The following is a 22,739-nucleotide window of genomic DNA, read 5'->3' as shown; positions in this document are numbered from 1 at the left end:
CCGACAGCCCTATTGGACAACTGTTAAAATTCATATTATGGCAAGAACCAATCAGCTAACTAAAGAAAAACGAGTGGCCATCATTACTTTAAGAAATGAAGGTCAGTCAGTCCGGAAAATTGCAAAAACTTTAAATGTGTCCCCAAGTGGAGTCGCAAAAACCATCAAGCGCTACAACGAAACTGGCACACATGAGGACCGACCCAGGAAAGGAAGACCAAGAGTCACCTCTGCTTCTGAGGATAAGTTCATCCGAGTCACCAGCCTCAGAAATGGCAAGTTAACAGCAGCTCAGATCAGAGACCAGATGAATGCCACACAGAGTTCTAGCAGCAGACCCATCTCTAGAACAACTGTTAAGAGGAGACTGCGCCAATCAGGCCTTCATGGTCAAATAGCTGCTAGGAAACCACTGCTAAGGAGAGGCAACAAGCAGAAGAGATTTGTTTGGGCCAAGAAACACAAGGTATGGACATTAGACCAGTGGAAATCTGTGCTTTGGTCTGATGAGTCCAAATTTGAGATCTTTGGTTCCAACCGCCGTGTCTTTGTGAGACGCAGAAAAGGTGAACGGATGGATTCCACATGCCTGGTTCCCACTGTGAAGCATGGAGGAGGAGGTGTGATGGTGTGGGGGTGTTTTGCTGGTGACACTGTTGGGGATTTATTCAAAATTGAAGGCACACTGAACCAGCATGGCTACCACAGCATCCTGCAGCGACATGCCATCCCATCCGGTTTGCGTTTAGTTGGACCATCATTTATTTTTCAACAGGACAATGACCCCAAACACACCTCCAGGCTGTGTAAGGACTATTTGACCAAGAAGGAGAGTGATGGAGTGCTGCGGCAGATGACCTGGCCTCCACAGTCACCGGACCTGAACCCAATCCAGATGGTTTGGGGTGAGCTGGACCGCAGAGTGAAGGCAAAGGGGCCAACAAGTGCTAAACACCTCTGGGAACTCCTTCAAGACTGTTGGAAAACCATTTCAGGTGACTACCTCTTGAAGCTCATGGAGAGAATGCCAAGAGTGTGCAAAGCAGTAATCAGAGCAAAGGGTGGCTATTTTGAAGAAACTAGAATATAAAACGTTTTCAGTTATTTCACCTTTTTTTGTTAAGTACATAACTCCACATGTGTTCATTCATAGTTTTGATGCCTTCAGTGAGAATCTACAATGTAAATAGTCATGAAAATAAAGAAAACGCATTGAATGAGAAGGTGTGTCCAAACTTTTGGCCTGTACTGTATATATATATATATATATATATTTATACAACAGTTAGTTCCGGCCCTGCAATCTGATTGGTCGAGAGACAGTAAAACTGTGATGATATTGGAGTACAACATCACGGTTATTTCACTGTGTATGTATCACTCCACCTCACAGCTGATTGCAATCAACAATCAAATCAAAACTGACGGTTAGTGTCAGTTAGGTCAGCAGTTGCGTTGTAGGCTAAATAATTCATCCACTGTAAAATAGCCAAAAATATGGATTTATTTCCTAAAATAAGTTTTTGTTTGTTTTTTTTTTATACTTGTCTGCATTGGTCTTCATAGCTTAGCGCCACTAAAGGGTGTAAGCTTCTTGTGAAGATTGATGCACTGTTAATCTTGCAGTCAAGTATTTAATACCCATAATGCGTAGTTGTGACCGTCACCCACCCTCCCTGGAGACTAGCCTATCAGCCTTTATTGGAAAAACTTCCTAATATGAGTCAGAGAGGGCCGTGATACACCAAAGTGTGTCAGGGGGAAAGTAAGGAAACAAGCAAGGGGGGATTGAGGGGCAGGTGCTTAAGTCCTGAGTTATATAGCGACAGTGCATGCGGAGAAGAAGGAGGAAAAACAAACAAATAAACAAACAAACGGAAAAAAAACAGGGGAGAAACAGGCAGTGTAGCTGATGTATTGTGGCCTTGAGGTGGTTGTGCTCCATGCAGATTATCGAAAATAAACATATACATGTCTACTATACTGTACTGAAAAACAAAAACAAAAGAGAAGTCTATACTGAACACCAAAAATGTGAGAGTCTTGGCGGAGGGGGAAAGCCCGATTGCAGAGAAGAGTTGCCAGCGCGGTGTGGTAGGTTTGAGAAGCAAGTGGGCCCCTTTGGAGTGATCCCATCGGTTCTTTGCGATGCGTCACGGAGCTGAAGTATCGAACATGCATGTGTGTATTTGAACCCTCCCAATGTGTTCATGAAAACCATCACCAGGGTCCAGGGCCAGCCCTGCGGGGGAAGGGGGGCGGTATGGCACCCCAAGACCGCAGGAGCGCCCAGACCCCAAGACCATGGAGCCACAGAGGCTGCAGGACACCACGCAGGCCCAAGGACCCGGGGCAGCGAAGGCCGGCACCCCCAGAGAGCCAGAGACACACCCCAGACAGGCGGGGCAGGAGGGCCCGCCCACCCACCGCCCGACGCGGACCGCCCCCACCCCCCACCAACCACCACCCGCCCCCGACCACCCGCCCGCCCCCACCCCCATCCCCCACCCACGGACGCACCCAGGGACCGCCCCCAACCCAAGGAGCCAGGCGCGGGGGCCCGGCACCGCCCCCGGGGAGAGAACCAGCACCGCACCGGACGGGCCCGCACCAGGCGCCGGCCACCAGCAGATGCCGGACCGGACAGTAACGAGAGCCCACCCAGGCCCGGGCGGACGAGGGAGGCAAGGAGGCGGTGATACTGCAAGGCATATGTCCCCGGCGCATCGGGAACCAGGGGACCGCGAAGGGCCACCCACCCGAACCCCCCAGGACGGGCCCCCACCAACACACAGGAGAGAGCGGACCGCCACGAGCAGTCAATCCCCCATCGGGACCCCATAGCAGAGGGCCCATAAACCACAGCCGGTCAGGAGGCAGAACCCTGGCAGGAACCCACAGAGCCCCCAGGGCGCCACCCGGCCCACCCGCCACAGGGCCACGGGACCCCCCAGACACCGGGAACCCAGCCAAACCACCATGATGTAAATGGGCTCCCTGGCTCCAACCCTCAGCCCAGGAGGGCCGGGCCCCACTAGCCACGCCATGCGTATCTACAGTGTGTGTAAACCCACCACCCCCCCTCTTACTATGATTCTCCAATCCCTGACGGAGAAACATTAACCCTACACCGTGAATGGGAATGTGAGTGCCCATAAGTGTGATGTGGTGCATTAAAATTGAGGGACATAGGAGACAGGTGGGGGCAAGGCTGATGGCTACAGCACACTGCTGTCCTGCAGCCCGTGCAGCCATAAGGCACCTGGAACCTGTTCCCATCTGTCCCCCAAGATGTAGGTGTATGTGGTGCTTTAAAATTGGAGAACAGATGAGGATGGGCTGGGGGGCAGCATGGAGGGCTACCGGACACCACTGTCCCATAGCCTGCCCCATTATGAAGCCCCCCAATCCATCCGTGGTCTGCACCCCGAAGAGTGAGTGTATGTGGTGCATTAAAACTGTGTAATGTGTGGTGAGTGAACTAAATGTGGTTTAGGAGGCCAGGCCAGTGTAGGCCCGGCCCAAGGGCTGGAGGGATGGATGGGAGGGGCCAGGAGGTGGCGCCAACCAGACCCCGGCGCCGCGAGGCCCCCAGCACCCATGGACAGCGGGCCAGGCGGGCCCCAAGGAAACCCAACGGGCCCCCACCTAACCCTGCCCCCCTGGCAACTGCAGCGTCGGTCCCCCGCAGTGGTCCCGACCTGGGCCACACCGCCCGCAGCAAATCGGCCCCCAGCAGAAGGACAAGGCGCGCCACCAGGGTGCACGGACGACGGGCCCCACCCAGCCCCCCCGAATCCCGACGCGCAGGAGCACAGACCAACCCGCAACCCCGCCAGTACCCCCCCAGACCGCCACAGACCCAAAGCCGGACCCCCAGCCCATCCAACCCGCCCCCCCGACCAGCCCATCCGACCCGCCCGTTGGTGTGCGGCCGAGTGCATGAAAGTAGGTGTCTGCAGTGTTCTGAGTACACTGAGTGCATGTGTCAGATTGACTAAAGCCCATTCTATTCATCTTTTGTTGGGTGATGTGTGTTCTGTGGAGTACTTTAAATTGGATAAGTTGTATATTAGTGTGTCTTGTCATCTTAAATGTATTTTTGCATATCTGAGTCCAGAAGTCAGGGTCCGGTGATACAACCAGTTCTTTTTCCCATTTTAAAGTTGGTAAATGTATAGAACTGGTCTTTGACAGTAATTTATAAATCTTAGAAAGGTTCTTCTTATTACTCGGAGAAAGCTTTGTAATATGTTTGGCAAATTCTGGTGGCTGCAAAGTGTCCTGAGGCGCTGGAATTCTCCTCTTGATTGTTTTTATCAATTGTAAATATTGTAGAAAATTGCCATTTCTTATTTCAAAAGTTTAAAATAAGTTTGTATATTGTCTTGGAAAAGGTGATGGAGATGAGTTACTCCCTTCATCTCCCATGTGCTAAAATGGAGAGGTCTTTTGTTAATTTCAAAATCCGGGTTGTGCCAAATTGGAGAGAGCAAGCAAGGTTCTATCTGAGAGTTTGTGATTTCTAGTGTTTTCCACCAGGCTGATAAGGTGGAAGCAATCATTGGGTTCTTAAAACAGTTATGACGTCTGAGTGTAGTGGTGATAAACAGGAGGTCAGAGAGTTTTATATTGTTGCAGTCCGCCTGTTCTAGTTCGAGCCAGGAGTTGTAGTCTTCGTTAGGATATAACCATTTCAATAGGTACTGTAACTGGTTAGCTAAATAGTAATGTTTAAAGTTAGGAGCGTCCTTTTGTTCTTTGAGTAGAATTTTATAATTGCAGAATCTAATGACAGGAACCATTTTGATGTGGGTGTGAATGGAATCATGGAAAAAAAATAGTTAATTTGGGGTAGAATTTTCATCTTAACTGTGGCTATTCGTCCCAGGAGGGAGATGGGAAGATTATTCCAGCGCTTCAGGTCACCACAGATCTTATCTAGCAGCGGGCTAAAGTTCAGGTGGACCAGGTCTGATAGTTTGGGTGAAATATTTATGCCAAGATATCTTATGTTGCCCGCAGGGAGAGAAAATTTTTGGTCTGCAGGATTCCAAGAGTTCTCCGTTATTGGCATTATTGTCGATTTGGACCAGTTGATGGAGTAGTCCGAGAGTTTAGAAAAATGTGTTATGAGATTAAATACTTCATGTAAAGACGATTTCGGTTCTTGTAGATAAAGTAAAATGTCGTCGGCATATAGATTAATTTTATGCTCTGAATTGGCGGAATGGATACCTATGATCTTGCTGTTCTGACGGACTGCCATAGCCAATGGTTCAATGAATATTGCAAACAGTAGAGGCGAGAGTGGGCACCCTTGTCTGGTTCCTCTCTGCAAAATGAAGCTTTTAGATGTGATCCCGTTGGTGGTGACCGTGGCCTTAGGGGAATTGTATAAGGCTGATACCCACTGGATAAATGACTCTCCAAAGCCAAATCCACTCAGGGTGGCAAATAGGAAGGACCAGTTGACCTTGTCGAAGGCTTTTTCTGCATCAAGTGACAAAATAATTGCTTTTGTATTAACGCGTTGTGCTTTACTTATCAGATTAAGAACTCTTCTGACATTATTGCTTGAGTGTCTGCCATTAATGAAGCCCGTTTGATCATTATGAATTATTGATGCGATTATTTTCTCCAGTCTAGAAGCAAGTGCCTTTGAGATAATTTTGATATCGCTGTTGATTAGTGATAGAGGACGGTAGCTAGAAGGAAGTGTGGGGTCTTTGTCTGGCTTTAGTAATAATTTGATTGCTGCTGTATTCATGTGAGGTCTTATACCTCCGTTCTTTTTGATCTCTGTCACTGTCCTGAAGAAAAGTGGTGCTAATATTGTCCAGAAATGTTTTATAAATTCGGCAGGAAAGCCGTCTGGACCTGGAGCCTTACCTGTTGGCATTTTGTCTAATGCGCTCTGCAGGTCATTAATAGTCAGGGGGGCGTCTAACATATTTCTGTGTTCCGTGGATAACTGAGGTAAATTTAGGTTATCGAGAAAAGCCTGAATATCTTCTGGGTTTGGATTGTTTACTGTTGAATATAAGTTATGGTAGAAAGAATAGAAAATCTGATTGATCTCCTGAGGAGATTTTGTATAATTTCCGGACGGCCCCTGGATTGTTGGTATCAGAGATTGTTCTTTATTGCGTTGGAGCTGATTAGCCAAAAATTTTCCTGATTTGTTACTGTGTTCAAAATTATTATATCTTAGTTGCTGTATGATAAATTCAGTTTTCTTTGATAGAATATTGTCCAGTTGCGATTTTGTACACTGTAATTGGGTCCATACTTGATCACTTGGATTGTTTGCATATTCCTGTGTTAGTTGTTTAATTTTTTCCTCAATGTTTTTTTCTGCTTGCAATTCCTTTTTCTTCTTGTAGGAGGAGTCTGATATAATTTTTCCTCTGATTACTGCCTTCCCAGTTTCCCATATTAAAGATGGAGATAAAGTCCTAAAATAAGTTTTGAATTGAACTATGAATGGTCATCAGAGGAAGATGAGGGAGAGAAGAAGCTGAATCCATCTGAGCACACATCCAGGTCTGTCAGTGTTTCATCAGCGGAGCTCAATGACTTGGAGAAAAGCAACATACTGTCAGATCAGAAGGCAGAGTAGGCTGTGCCTGTGAAGCCACAGTCCACCATGCAGTCACCACAGACTTATTTCACTGGCTGCACAATTAATGGAAATGTGCAGATAAATGTGTATAAAGAGTAAGTGCCTGGCGCACCATGTCTGCATTACATAGCAACGGTGACAGCGGAGTCCTGAGGGAACTATTTTTGTTGGCGGAAGACAAATAAAATGTTTAAATTATCTATTTTGTCCTCATTTTTCAACATTTCTTAATCAGCCTTGCTTATTTAACTGTTAAACTGTGCACGAGGCCGCAGGCCTGCGGCCTTGTGCCTTCGACCGAATCACAGCCGTGACGATATCACAGTACAACATCACTCCCTCTTGTGTGATATTGCTTAAATATATACTCTCAGATGTCTTAGGACTGCTCTAAAAGCAGAGAATACAAAAGATCTCATTAACAGCTTTCATTTTTGGGAAGTCAATGATGAAACTTACCTGATTTACCATGATGATGATTACCCTGATTTAAATCCATTCATTTCATAATAATTTCATAGCATTTATACATATATTAAACATTCAGTTATCAGTAGAGAGGTTAGGTTTGAGACAGAAAGCATGAATGTATTTTTAGCAACTGAACACTATAAATTGTCTGTGAATGTGACATACATCATGCAGTTTTGCAGTGGACAATAAGAAATGTGTGAAACAAAATGTTACAAATGTACATATTTCAGAATATAATCCTGAAATGCAACATGGGATGGGATCATTTCAAATAATGTGTATGTAGCCACATTTCTGGTGGATCTGGTGCAGACGATGAGCCCAGAGATGGAGGAGCAACAGCCTTCATCTGGGATGCATGTCCTTAAACTACTCTCTCTGTCTCTCTGTTTTGCACGCGTGCGCTGTAAGTCTTTCCCCTACATGTCACAGAACATCATGTCAAAATTGGAATTAAAGAATTAAAGAACTGTGTATATTAACTTTCTCCCACTGAGATTCAGTCCAGGAGACCATAAACCAACCCTCACACTACTGTGTGTTGAAGTGTGAAGCAGTATGTGCAGGAGCTGCTGAATATATTTATTTATTTCCAACGTTCAATTTGTGATGATCGTCTATCTCATTGCAGATTCAGCACCTCTACATGGCAGAGGCTTTTTAGAAGACACTGCTTCATTCTCTCCTGAGGATTGCAATTGGATGCTGATGGATGTGAGTGTGAAGCTGTGACTTCTTACTGATGAGGCCTATAAAGCCCTTACAAAATGCTACAAACTGATAAAACGTCCTCTGTCCTTCAGCCACCAACAATGGAATATGTGTTCCCTCTCTTTGCAGATGGATGTCAAACCTTTATACCTGAATGACAGGCACTTTGCAGATCATTAATTATTCAGAAGGCAAGTTATTACATATGCTAACAGACTTACTTCCATGACCTGGCTTACTAGCATGACCTAGGTAGTGAAATCTGGGAGAACTGACAGTAAGATGCTGGGCTAAACATTAATACATGTTACATGGTTTGGTTTAGGGTGTATTCACACCTGACCTGTCTGGTGCAGTTTGCTCATTTGATTTGATTTGTTAAGGCTGACTGATAGTTCAACATCAATCAAACTCTGGTCCAGACCAAATAAATGGACTGAGACCACCTGAAAAGTTGGGTCTGGGGCCACTTCACATCAGACTTGGTATATTTCCTTTACAGTGTGAAAGCAAAGCAGATCAACTACAGGACCGAGTAGCAGAATTCTATGGTTGAATTCCCTATGAAATGTAAAACCATGACCCCTATAAAGCATGGATTTAGAGGGAATTCAAGGGCTAAGCTACCATTCATCTGCTGATCATTTAAACTGTTGACAAAGGAATTTGTACAGGCAACTTATGTAATTATGCAAGACAATGATTTGATTGACTTCATCAAGCAAAACTGCATAAAGAGTCAATTTTGCCCCAGTTCAGATTTCAGTCTTGACCCAAGTACTTGAATCCAGACCTAGGTCCATGCCTTCAATTGTTTTGGGGAGTTAATATAACTGTTAGATACCGTTCTTAAAACACACTTTTTGTAAACAAGTAGAACCTAAGATGCTCTTGTCTCATTCTTCCATAGTTGTTGCATTTGTCCCAATACCATGCATTAAGGGTCATATTCTCAGTGAGCAGTTCATATGATATCCTACAAAAATGCATGCACAACAGTTTGTATGATATTCTACAAATTACTTCCCCACAAATGACATTACATCCTTAACGTACAGGTATGTAATTAACATAAAGCTAAGGAAGTTTGGTTAAGAAAGAAACATGGTTAGGATGTACCTTAAAATTACTCAGAATTCACTCAAAGTTCACATGGTTCCAGGCATGAGTCTCCAAGGGAAAGTCCTGTGGGTAAAGTCTGCTTTTTTGAGACCCATCCACCACTCCAACCTCTTAAGAAGACTGCTCAGGACAGCTTTCTTATTTATTCTCGTCAGCACATTGGTCACATGATCACAGCCTTTCAAAATATGTGGAATATTTATGAATTTGGGTGCATTATTTTTCGTAGGATATCATATGAGCAGTTTTGGGCTCAGTGTTGGGCTCGCTAGTTTAAAAATGTAATATATTACTCATCTTGTTACTGTTTTCAAAAGTAACAATATTACTTATTACTTATTACTCCCTGCCAACAATAATTTGTTACGCTACTCGTTATATTACTTTTTCCTTACACCCCATGAAATTGGTAATTGTGCTTCTCCCCAAAATGCGACGGCAAGTGTAGCTAAGGCTAGATCATTTGCAAATTATTTATTTTTTTCTACTTGGGGGTCTTCAGTTATCTGTGACTGGTATTTTCCCAAGGTTCTGCCTGAAAGATGGTAGGTCACTCGTGGAGCAACATTTCATCCATAACATATCCTGCCACAAGCTTCATTACATTTTTGTATCCTGCAATTGTCCGTGAGTAAAATCCAGTTCTGGTTGTTTAGCCAGCCAGCGTCTGTGGTCAAGGAGGGTTCACCTTTGGTGAAAAGCTTCACGTTGTTGTGCCGTTTGGTCGTAGTAGCTGAGGTGTTTCAGACCAGAGGTTTGAGGACATGGTTTTTACAGTGGAAAGAGTTTTAGTTCTACTACCTGCAGCAATAGTGTTCTTGTCATCTTTCCTCCTGACAAAATCAAAGTAATGGGAATATTTCCATCGGCTAAGGCAAGTTTTTCCATCTTCCAAACTAGCTTGCTGCTTTGTGGAGTACCTGAGCAGCACAGTGAGATCGCTGATGTGATGTTGTATTTCAAGTAGTGATGTAATAACAAAAGTAATTTTGTAACAAGTTCTTTGGTTTTGGATCAACTGTAATACACTGCTCAAAAAAATAAAGGGAACACTTAAATCACACATCCCAGATCTCGATGAATGAAATATTCCAGATGAAAATCTTTATTGATTACATAGTGTAATTCGTTGAGAACAAAATAATGTAAGAATAATCCTTGGAAACCAAAATCATTAACTAATTTAGGACTGGATTCAGAATCATACCCAAAATCAAAGTGGAAAAATCAGATCACGGGCTGATCCAACTTCTGTGAATTTTCTCAGGACAACTCATAATGTGGCTCAGTAGTGTGTATGGCCTCCACATGCCTGTATACATTCCCTACAATGTCTGGGAATGCTCCTGATGAGACGAAGGATGTTCTCCTGGGGGATCTCCTCCCAGACCTGGATCAGGGCATCAGTCAGCTCCTGGACAGTCTGTGGTGCGGTGTGGCGGCGGTGGATGCCACTATACATGATGTCCCAAAGGTGCTTGATTGGATCCAGGTCTGGGGAACGGGAGGGCCAGTCAATAGCATCAATGCCTTCATCATCCAGGAACTGCTGACACACTCCAGCTACATGAGGCATTGTCATGCATCAGAAGGAACCCAGGGCCCACTGCACCAGCATATGGTCTAACAATGGGTCTGAGGATCTCATCCTGGTACCTAACAGCAGTCAGGGTACCTCTGGCTAGCACATGGAGGTCTGTGCCACCCTTCAAGTATATGCCTCCCCAGACCATCACTGACCCACCACCAAACCAGTCATGCTGGAAGATGTTGCAGGCAGCAGAACGTTCTCCATGGCGTCTCCAGACTCTGTCACGTCTGTCACATGTGCTCAGTGTGAACCTGCTCTCATCTGTGAAGAGAACAGGGTGCCAGTGGCAAATCTGCCAATTTTGGTGTTCTCTTACAAATGTCAATCGAGCACCACTTGTGGATGTCGGGCCCTCATGCTACCATCATGGAGTCTGTTTCTGACAGTCTGGGCAGAAACATGCACAATACTGGCCTGCTGGAGGTCATTTTGGAGGGCTCTGGCAGTGCTTCTCCTGTTCCTCCTTGCACAAAGAAGCAGATAGCGGTCCTGCTGCTGGGTTGTTGCCCTCCCACAGCCCCCTCGACCTCTCCTGGTGTACTGGCCTGTCTCCTGGTATCTCCTCCAGGCTCTTGACATTGTGCTGGGAGACACAGCAAACCTTCTGGCCACTGTGCGTATGGATGTGCCATCCTGGAGTACCTACACTACCTGACCAACTTCTGTGGGCTGCAGATACTGCCTCATGATACCACTAGTGGTGAGAGCACTGGAAAAATGCAAAACTAGCCAAGAATCAACCAGAAAGGGCGCAGAGAGGGAAATGGTCTGTGGCCACCACCTGCAAAACCATTCCTAAATAGGGGTTGTCTTGGTAATTGCCTCTTCTTTCCACCAGTTGTCTGTCCAATTTGCACAACAGCAGGTGAGATTGATTCACAATCAGTATTGCTTCCTAACTGGACAGGTTGATATCCCAGGAGTTTGACTGACTTTGAGTTACACTATGATGTTTATTTGTTCCCTTTATTTTTTGAGCAGTGTATTATTACTGAAATTTTATCAGTAATAGGTTACACTACTTGTTAATGGCAAAAAGTAATATTATTACTGTAATGCATTACTGCCCAGCACTGATCGTAATGCAGCAGCAGTTTGTCTTTCAAAGCTGTTCATAGCAATGTCGGTTATAAAGAAACATGGGCTGCACCCTTTGTATTCAGTGCTGCATTCACACTGTAATGGTAAGCTCTTCATTTCAAAGTGAGGCTTTGTAGTGTGTGTAAACTTATATAGATACTGTATGTGTATGGTAAGTATTGTTGGATATAATAAATGCTATGAAATTAAGCAAAATCATGTTAGTTTCAGTATTGGATGGCTGATTTTGACAGACTGAACAAACTGCACCAAACATTTTACAGCAGGTGTGAGCACAACTAAAACTGGCTAGCTAGTAGACATCATTTGTGCACCCTGGTTTCCTTATGACATAATTTTCCAACATGACTTTATGATCCAAAGTTTGCACATTGATTTTTGGACTTGATTGTAAGTGGTATGTTAGCATAGTCCTAACTCTATGTTAGCCCACTGCTGCCTGTAAATCAGTAGGAACATCAGTAGGTAAGCTGTCGAAGTAAACTACCATCATGGATGATTATCATTATATGTGATTTTATTTGAAAAGATAGTCACTAGCAAGTGTGTACTTGTTGCTTGTTTTAATCTCTACCAAGAACATACACGCAAGGATGCTGGAAGGCAAAGATAGTGGACAGAGAGCTGGAAATGGGACACAATGAGATGTAAGGAGGACAAAGGCGATGAGAAAATGGGGCAGTGAAGAGGAAAAGGGGATAAGGCAGATGTTTTCTGTACCCAGCATTCTTACCTCTGATTGGTGTACCACCTGGTGAGGTAATTTGAATGCAAATAAGATTAGAGATAACCATTAGCATAGAGAGAAGAGAAAAGGTGTAACAAAGAAAGACAATAATGGCAGAAGAGCAAAGAGAGGACAAACAGCAGAGATAAGAGTGACTGCTATTTTCACCCTGTCAAAGTGCAAGCAGTTTGTGAGAAATACGTTAACTGATAATTTTCTATCTTAATAAATTTCATAAATGACAACTTTGAAAAATGCACTCTTGGTAATGTGTTATTTTTCTCACAAGCTCTTGATAAGCACAGAGTTATTTCAATAATGTATTCATTTATGCCCCAGCTACTACTGCCAGTCTGTCATTCTTGCTAATTTGTGCTATACACCTGGCCATTGGCTCCACAGAGCTGCCATCCTGTGATGATCATAAAGCTCCTTATTCTTCATACCTGCTATTTTTCCTGACAGCACCTGACTATCAAGCATGTGACCCTCTTTCACTAACAGCAGGCCTGTTTTGGTTCTATCCCGAAGGTGTTTTTTTTTTTCCTCCTACATCCTGTCATGACAAGGCAGATATGAACACAGGCTGCCTACTCTCTGATGCAGTTCAAAGAATCCTGCACTTGTGTCACCTACACTGTGATGTTGCTTCCTCAGTAGTGGAGAACTGTACTCTGTTCAAGTCCCCGTCCGGACCAGAGGTGCCAGTTCCCCTCCTGGGCACTGACGAGGTGCCCTTGAGCTAGGCACCGAACCCCCCAACCGCTCGGGGCACCTGTCCACAGCAGCCCTCTGACTCTGACATCTCTCCACTTGTGCATGTATAGGTCCTGTTTGTGCATGTGTGTGTATTTCGGACCTGTGTGTTAATGACAACGGAGTGAAAAAATTTAATTTCCCCACAGGGGGATTGATAAAGTATATAAATTAAAGATTAAAAAATTAAATTTAAATTAAATTAATTATCAAGCTCCAAAATTAGTGTACTGTAGATGTATTTTAATAACAGCTGTCATATCATTTGGGACATCTGATCTTCTGCCAGCATTTTTCCTGTGTACTATTTAGGACAACGATTAGCGGAAAATATCTAATTGCAAACTAATATTTCAATTTCACATTGCATTTTTTATACAGAAAAATGTACCAATTAATCTTGAAATTTAATGCAACTTGTCTGAAATGGAGTTGTGAATTGGGAGGAGCTCTTTTGGTTTCCCCTTAAAGCTATAGTTGGTAATGTTGGAGAGCTAGCAAGATTTGAAAGCCGCACCTCCTCTAAGCTCCACCCCTCCTCCCCCTCCCGTCAGTACTCCACCCAAAGCCACGGCCCCACAACCTTGAACGCGCATCCTGCAGTAGGAGTCAGACTCAGCAGGGCAGAGGAGAGCTGAGTAAAATAACAAATCCCCCCAAAGCAAACAAATAATTACCTGTCCAACAGAAAGACAGCAACCTCTGCATCACTTTTCAGGCCCTTCAGCTCCCTCAGTTGTCTCTACTGTTCAAAAGCTGCACCGATGTTGACATCTGGTTTGTCCTCACGCTTTATCCGAAGCCTTTTTTGTTGCAGCCTTTTCTGCCTCAGACTTTCTTTTCTCAGCCTGTTTAGCGGGGCGAGCCGTTACAAGTAACGCTGGAAGTGGTACTTTTGGCTGCATTTTCTCTGCCATTGTTCAGCAAACTCAGGCTAACTCGGTATTTCTACTAAGGAGTGTGATGATTATTTCCGGCAACGATGACATGGAATGAGTGCACGCAGGGAGGAGGGAGGGAGGGACAGAGGGGGGCTCGGGCAGGACAAGACATGAAGGCATCTGATTGGTTCTTTCCATTTGCACCGAATGGCAGGGATTGGTCAGAGTTTTTACAGGCCTGCAGCTGCCACAGAGGTCGGATTTTTTTCATTCCTTTTTCTGAACACATTATGTATTGACTACTCTCAGGATGGAAGGACCATTTCACCCAATATAACAAGAAGTGTTTCTGAACTGGATTACCAACTATAGCTTTTAAGGCTCTGACATACTAAGCTGATGGTCGGTCGTCAGTCAATGCTGGGCCGTCGATGAGCATCTGTTGCCCTAGTCTGTGCGGTTTGTTCTGCACCATTGTCCCTTGTCAGCCCTCGTTGGCTATATTTTGTCAGTTTCAACATATTGAATTGACTGCGGTGGAGCCTGTCGGTGAAAGAAATCACCCTGATTGGCCAACACATTCTCACTCCAACCTTCACATATTGACGATTGGACTTTCCACCTCGAGTTATGAGGTGCAAGATACCCATGGTGCGTTGGTTGTTGCAGTCTGGGACAAGTGGTGCTCACTGTAGAGCCAATGGGCCTCCAAGTCCAATGGGTGAAGCTGGACCAAGTCCACCAGGTTGGGAACCACTGTTATAAAACATCCATGGTTTGAACTGATGAATTAATTATTTTCTGAAATTCTTGTTCAGCTGTTATATTGATATGTTTTCTTTTTCTTTTAAAACTTTGTTGTTTTATGTTCGAAATAAAGATCATCAAATCAAATCAATATCAAATCTTGTTCAGCTGTGTTAATAAATCCTGCTAGTTTGTTTCGGATAAATATTTCAAAAGTCATTCGTGTCGCCGTTTGTTGACTCTATAAATAACTGCATGGCAATATATTATAAAGCGCTGTGACTGTTGTCTGAGTGGTCTATTCAGTTGCCTGTGAATGGAGAGATCAGGGTTCAATTTCCCATTTTGCGGTATATTTTGCTACATACATATATATACACACACACACAGAGCAGAACAGACAGACGAAGAGATCCTGAAGACAAATAAGCTTAAAATATTTATCCGAAAGAGTGGGAGACCCGGCTCTCTTGTCGGCTGCGGGAGCGGGGAGAAAGCAAGGGGGACAGCAGCACTGCGGACGGAGCCCCTCTCCCTGCTTGACCGAGGCCGGCTCCCCGCTTGACCACACTTTTTCAGCCAGCCTCTGTGGACCGAGTCCCTCTCCCCTCTCCCCTCTCCCCGCGGATACAGACTGAGCCCCTCTCCCCGCTGGACCGAGGCCGGCTCCCTGCTCGCTTTTTTCGGTTGGCAGGCAGGAGGCAGGCAGGCTTTTCGAGGCCGGCGAGCAAGGACTTGTATAATATGCTAACCTTGCTACTAGCTTAGTTTTTATCTAAACTTAGCTTAGAAAGCTCTGCATTAGCAGACTTTCTCGGTTGAGATGTGGTTTTCCATACATAAATCTAGGTAACCTAGGTCAAATGTGATTAAATTAATTAATCTGATATGACTGAAATTAATTCACAAACAGCCTATATCTTGGTGGCAGCATGGAAGTACAGAGGAGTGGGCGGGGCACTCACTAGGTCCAGAGAGGTTGAGTTGTCCAGAGGGGGTGCTGGACCTGGTCTGCAGTGAGCAGCCTCTCGTCTGGAATGCAGTTTCAACTTCAGCTTGTGATGTGCATTGTCTGATTTCAAAATACACTTCTGTTTACAGTAAATGTTTGCATACAGTCTGTTTGAAAAAAAAAAGCACTATGTCGGTACAGCAGGATTGATGTTTTTTTACCTTGCATGTGATTAGATTCAGAAAAACAGAAAAGGGTTTGGCTTTACAATCTTACAGGAAGCAAACACCAGCCTCCCAGGTGCAAGTCGGTGTTGGACCCATCCACCACCTCTCCTGCCTGCCCTACTCATACCTCTGCCCCCTTAATTTATGTTGTTGTCCTGCTGCGTTTCCCCCTGAGGGAACCATTAAACAATAATGGCAACCGGCCACAAATCATGCTAACATGGACAGCTTTTTTTGTTGGTGTCTGACACCTGAAGTCACTGACCAAGTGCTGCTATTCGATGACTTCAGAGTGAGACTGGGTTGGCCAAGTGGACAGTTGGCTGTCAGTCAATGTTGGGCTGTCAGTGAGCGTCTGTCGCCCCTAGTCGGTGTTGTGTGTCCCACACGGTTGCCCCTTGTCAGCCCCTGTTGGCTTTTTTTTGGGCTGATTGAGCATGTTGGCTTGGCAACAGCACAGTCTGACGGTGAATGAAATCACACTGACTGGCACTTCAGCTCAGCGCATGAGAAGAATGACGGACAAGAGGAAAGTAGAAAAACAGCAAAGGTCGAGAGGGAGTGAGACCAAAACTTGTTGCATGAGGTCAGATTACCACTGATCTCTTTCGAAGAACGTTTCTTGATGGTTTGTTTTATTGTTCACTGGTGCATGGTGAATATGCTCTGTTCTTTCTACATTGTATTGTGTTGTTAAAAGGCAGCTGTGGCTCAGGAGGTAGAGCGGGTCGTCCTCTAATTGGAAGATCAGCGGTCGATCCCCGGCTCCTCCAGTCCGTATGTTGAAGTATTAAGATACTGAACCCTGAGTTGCTCCCGATGGCTGTACCATTGGTGTGTGTGTGTGTGTGTGTGTGTGTGTGTGTGTGTGTGTTAAAATCTGAGTAGCAGGTGGCACCTTGTATGGCAGTCTCAGCCAGCAGTGTGTGAATATGTGTGTGAATGGGGGAAAGTGGTTCAGCTTTGAGTGGTCAGATGACTAGAAACGGCCTATACAACTGCAGGTCCATTTACCATTTAATGTGCTAACTGGCTAACCAGTGTAAGGATGGCCTTTCTGTTTCCCTTTTTGAATGATGAATACAGACTACCACCGTCTGCTGGTGTGGAGAGCTATTTTCTCTCAAGCAGTTGCAGAACATAGATGCTGGTTTGCAGTCAGCTTTAGTCTTTGCGGTGTGTTCATGTACAACTTTCTGGCAGAGAAACAGCAATGTCAGGTGGTGCAGCAGGGGGCCTTCGTTGCTACTAGTTCTCTGAGGTTTGAGATTCTAACCTTGATGGGCATTGAACTCCCCTTGTTAAATGTCCTTACAAAAGATGAACATCTACAGGATATTATCATTTCTTTCTGTTTTTTTTCTTTTTTTTTTTTTATAAAAAGCCAAGGTACAAGCTTGCGTACATAAATAGTTTGGGGAAGAAGTGACCTATGACTCCCTAGGTGCATTTTGGGTTGAGTGTGTTGAGGAAATTTATGAGACAACCTGCAGCTTAAATCAGTTTACTTTTGAATTCTGGTTCAATGTTGGATAAATTCAGCAACTAAAGCCCAGTTTTTGCTCTTGATTGCACAGACGAGTGTTTTAACCCTAACTCTGACTGGCCTCTTCTCCATGGTAACAGCTGCAACGCCTCATGGTTATTGTATCATTTCATTTTTTACAGACTTTCTGAGAAAAGTTTAAATAATCAACACTTCCACAACCAACTCAAATGTGAGGCAATTACCTTGATCATTTATGAGAAGCAAGACCCAACCCTTTGGTGTTTTTACAATAAAAAAAAGTCTACGTTTTTAACATTAAAGTTACATAGAGTTGGCTTCCATCTAAATGATGCAGACACTGGCATTCAGAGAGCACATTATGATTATATATTTCAAAACAACAGCCTGGAGTTCCTATATAATTTGATAATCTTACAGAATTAACTTTAATTAGCTACAGTTGAGTAAATTTACTGGCAGCAGTTGTAATTATAGCTGAGGGAAGTTCTTGGTCTCTTTAATCTATCATAAACCTGGTGTAAGTAATCTTTAGGGAGTGGCACCTTTTGGGAATGTCAGTTTATATGCATCAAATCGAAGAGAGAGTGATGGTTATAATGCAGATGCCAGTAAAGTGTCAGATAGATGATGAAAGATAGAGAAGAGTGTGTGTGTGTGTGTGTGTGTGTGTGTGTGTGTGTGTGGGGGGGGGGGGGGGGGGGTCATGAAGCTGTGTGGCCCCTGGGGTTTGATGAGGGGGACATCAGCAGCTTTCAGTGGGCTGGGCTAGGCAATACTTAGACCTGCCATGACTTCCCACCACGGCTTCCTCACAGCTAGAAGAAGTCCACAGCATTTCACCATGAAATCAGGGTGTCATGACAGGTTTTGGAGTTTCATTGTGAAGAATAACAGGATTTTATTATATTTTCACAACGTCTGAATTGGGAGGATTTTTTTTCTGTAGTAGTGTCAATCAAAGAAAAATGTAGTAATATATTTGCAGTCCTCATGTGTTTGTTGAGTCACAGCAACTTTGAACATGAGTATCAACATGGTGTGAAATGCACCAGTTGCATCCAGCTTTTGTCCATTTTACCTTTTACCAAGAAAAACAAAGGAACTCAAAACAAAATCCCATCACATGGATCACAGGGTTGGCTTTTACCCAACTCTTCCTGTCCACATGTTGCAGTGTCTATAGGTAGGACACTGATACCCAAATTACTCCTGATGGTTGGCCAGCACCTTGCATGTTAGCCTGCTATCATCTTTGTGTGTGTGAGGTTGATATGTCCATCACTGATGAGCTCATAACTGACTCCTCTGTGGCTGTAGTGGCCACTATTAACCAGCAGGGGGAGAACATTAAACTGCTTAGTGACACTGCACAAAAGGCCCTACTCAGTATCAAGCAGACTGAGGCCAAAGAACATTGGCGTTCACTAAGACTTTTGAAATACATGTAAACATGTTAGTCCAACTGAAATCATACTAAATCTAATTTCTCAAAGTCTGACTAACACAACCTGATAATGTGATTGGGTGTTGAATTACTCATGCATGTAAACAGTCAATCGGACCCAAATTGGCCTCGTCGCACTGCGCATGCGCCACAGTTTCAACCCCATGCTTTGACCCAAAAGTCAAAATCATTAAATGCGTATCAGATCAGGAAGTGGGTAACAACATGGCGAAATCTACATCCAGAGTTGTGCATTTTTGGATGGATGAAATGTACAGAGCTGTAAAGCTGTCTACCATGGAGCCAGTTTGCAGCTAGCTAACCGTAGCTAACTCATTTGTCGACTGTTTGACCTGTAACGTAATAGGTCAACCAGAAAACGGTCCAATACTTACAAGCTAAAAGGGGGTGTATCGCCACCTAATGTAGCAGAGGCTGACATACTTTGGTCAATAAATTGATTCCCCTTTACGTGCTTGTAGAGTGGGACAAGGACAGTAGTCCAGTTGATGGCCTAGTTGAGCTATAACTGTAGCTGTGCAAACGTACTGAGTATGGATATGGAAGATGAGGCAGTTTACTGCACCTAAAATCAGATGAGAATTCTGCTGTTTTTATTTTATTTTAGAAGAGTGAGCATGCTTTCCACACAGAGCATTCATTTCATAATTATTGTCAAATCAGGATCATATCATGGTGATCAGGTTGTGACAATATTATGCTGAAGCATTTAGTAAAAGCCTTATACAGATTGTTTTTATGTTAAGTTACCTACGGTAGTGAGATGGCTAATGGAGTTACTAAATGCATTACCTTCTAGTTTGTCAATGAAAGCTAAAAGAGATGTGTTATTCAATAAGAGTGCATGTCAGTGAAAGCCATACAGGTGGAAAATTATTGATATACAGTAAAAAATAACTCACTGTGTGGTGTTCATTTTAGCAACTGACTTTATCTACAGTGATACCTTAACAGACCAGGACAAGCTGACACAAGGTTTTATATACAAAGAAAAAAATAACTTAAGGTATTACATTTACAAAATTTACAACAAGGCACATTTAATAACAAATATGTTGTAGACACAGTTTCACAAAGTTCATAAAGTTTCCTTCTAAGGGTCTGTGTCCACATAATGTTTTTTTCCTCAGTGTTGGCATCTTTTAGCTAAGTTGTCAAGTGGTAGGAAATGTACAGTGAAGTTGCTGTTGCTGTCATACCCTATTGTCAGTTTGTTTTTGTAAACATAACAGCACCGGCACAAATAGCATGCAGTAATCTGTCAGTCGATACATGGATATGAATAACACGATTTCTTTATGATCCATGTAAACATCACCTCCCGAATATGATCAAAACCAGGATAAGCCTCAAAACAAGGATACTCATGTCAATGTAAACATAAACACCCAATTCAGATAATGAGCAAGTGATGATATAGTAGCACTGATAGCAACCACCATTTCAACAATATAATGTTTATTGTTAACTAAAGACTCACTGTCTGGAAACTCAATGGCTGCCGGCTGGTAGCCGAAATGTCTTTGGTTGGGAGGGAATATTCTGGATGGCTGCATCTAACACCAAGCTTAAGAAAAAGTAGGAAATAAAAGTCGGAATATCTGCTTCTATTTTGACCTTTTTTTTTTTTTTTTAAATAGTATCTCTTGCTAGTGTCCTAACATTCTGAAGTTGCAATACTACATCAGTGGAGTACTTAAATAGCCAATGACTGCAAAATAATTCAGCTGGGGAATTTTTGTCTAGCCTTGTCCACACATTGGACACTGAAGTTTTCTGCTTTCTGCATGAAAAAAAAAAGAAAAATCTTGAATATGAATAGTTTTCAGTGACTGGTGGTGTTTAAGCTAGTTCAAACACACAGCAAACACTGTGTTTGAGAATCTGTTTCACTTGTGTCTTGTTTACCACAGAAGAGCTTTGTCCTGTCACTTTAATCTTCTTCTTTCCAAGTCCCCCCTGGCGTTGAGATGCCGGAACCAGCAGTCACAGTGCTCACTGGTCCAGCATCCAGACAGTCGATTGCTGGTGTCGTTCACATCCCTCTTTGATGGACAAACTTTAGTTGTAATTACTCAGTCAGTGATAGGAAGAGAGCAAAGGTCCCAAACTGAATATGAAGCTATTAGTGTTTCTTAATGGGTTAAAGTCATGTAATAGGACTGACTAATTCATGAGCAAATCAAATTACTCCTGTATATGATCAGTTCTATTGAAATAAATAAATTGAATACTTATGAAGTGCTGACTTTACACATATATTTCACTTGTCTTGTGTGACACAGAACTTCACAACTTCAGCTTTTTCATTAAATGAAGTCAGCCATCTGTGCATTGCTGCTGTTAGACTGCATGTGACGATGTGGCCCTGAAACAAATTGCCATGCTATTTGGTTAATAATACATGGCGTGTTTATCCTTACATAAGGGCCAGACTGTGACTTGGAAAATCCTCACAGTGGACTTGAAAGTTAATGATATCCTAGACCCTGTCTCTCAGCCTTTCTTCTCTGCCTGTGCTGAGATGGGAACAGTCATAGGAGGGGCCCCAGCCCCTTAGTGATGAAAAATCTGGCTCTATTTCCTGTTAGAAGGCCTGGCAAGATAGTTTGGCCTTGGACAGCTGCCCAGTGTTGTGTAGGTGCTTGCAACTTTTGGCAAGGGGCAAGCATTTCTATTTTCTCACAGAAAGTGAGAGAGAGGGCAACTGACAGGGTGTATGGAGCTCAGTTAATCAGCCAGCAGCTGTCCAGCTCTGCCACCAGCTGCTGGGGCTGCTTTCATGAGGATAGATGCCCTATCTGCCCCTCTGGATCCTGGCCACCTCCTTACAGATCATCGTCACATGGCTGCTTCAGATTGAACATTTATCACTGTCTGTGGAGTGTTAAGCACTGTTGGCATGCCACTCATCCAATACAGGTGCCGCTCAGGCAATTACTGCAGTCTACAATATCCAGCTTTCATGCCCATAATAAGCTTACTGTGTGGTTTACTTTCAGAAAATTAAAAGCAACACCAACCTTGAGATCCTTTACAATTCATCTGATCATTGTTATTTTGATCTTAGAGATATCATTCATTTTTTGTGAATTGATACCTCTCAACCTGTCAAGTGAGTGTATGATCTCATGTGCAGCATAAAAACATGATGAGGGTTTCGTAGGGGTCATGATTTTGTACACTAAATGTTCTCTGCTATGTTTGCCTTTTTCCAAGAGCTGCATATATGACCAAAGCCTACAAGGTATCAAAGGTCAATTTCTTCACTTACCAACATCTGGAGGTAAAGCGAACTGCACGCTGTGTGTGAATATGTTGAGATGAGTACTTTACCTGAACGCAGCTGTTTTATGCGCCCGTTGCTGCTGCCAATGTCTACAGGCAGGAAGTCCTTGAACCAGTAAATCTCTGGGTCAGGGTTGCCGCTGGCTGCACACAGCATCGTAGCAGTACGGGTTTTCTCTACGACCTTAAGCTGGGGCCCCATGTCTATGGTGGGGAAGTCATGAGGGATCTGGTCCTCTGTGACAAAGAGAGGAAACAATAAGTGGATGATACCAGTTAAGTCCTTAGGCAGTCACTGGATATGTTCTTAAGCCTGGACCCTGCGGTGTGAGATTCCCCTGCTCATCCAACAACCTTGATCTTGTGAGGATCCCTCCTTGAAATTCAAACATAGTAAAATCCACCTCTTATGTAAGTACACTGCATGACTGATCCATCTATGGAATTACTTGTCATGATTCTGTGAGGACAAGAGCGAGGGCGATGCAATTTAACTAGTGGAACATATTCTGAAAGAGAAAGGCTCCTACCAGGCTCACATAATCTGAAACACTTAGTGCAG

The 22,739-nt window shown here is 43.8% G+C and overlaps 1 protein-coding gene across 13 annotated transcripts in view; it reads right to left on the bottom strand.

Annotated features, from left to right (window-relative positions):
* The window catches only part of ptprfa (protein tyrosine phosphatase receptor type Fa), an 888,655-nt gene that overhangs the window by 651,645 nt on the left and 214,271 nt on the right, over positions 1-22,739 (bottom strand). For all 13 annotated transcript variants that reach the window (XR_013491747.1, XM_078169090.1, XM_078169094.1 and 10 more), the window contains 2 exons: positions 22,226-22,414; positions 12,358-12,375 (listed from right to left, as the gene is read on the bottom strand). Coding sequence is in view for 12 of the 13 variants with exons in the window: in XM_078169090.1 (XP_078025216.1) it covers positions 12,358-12,375; positions 22,226-22,414 (207 nt within the window). In the remaining variant the exon portion in view is untranslated. The remainder of the gene's footprint in view (positions 1-12,357; positions 12,376-22,225; positions 22,415-22,739) is intronic.

The sequence above is a fragment of the Epinephelus lanceolatus genome, chromosome 6 (genome assembly GCF_041903045.1).
Source record: "Epinephelus lanceolatus isolate andai-2023 chromosome 6, ASM4190304v1, whole genome shotgun sequence".
In the NCBI taxonomy this organism is placed as follows: domain Eukaryota; kingdom Metazoa; phylum Chordata; class Actinopteri; order Perciformes; family Serranidae; genus Epinephelus; species Epinephelus lanceolatus.
This window is presented reverse-complemented; position numbering and strand designations above follow the sequence as displayed.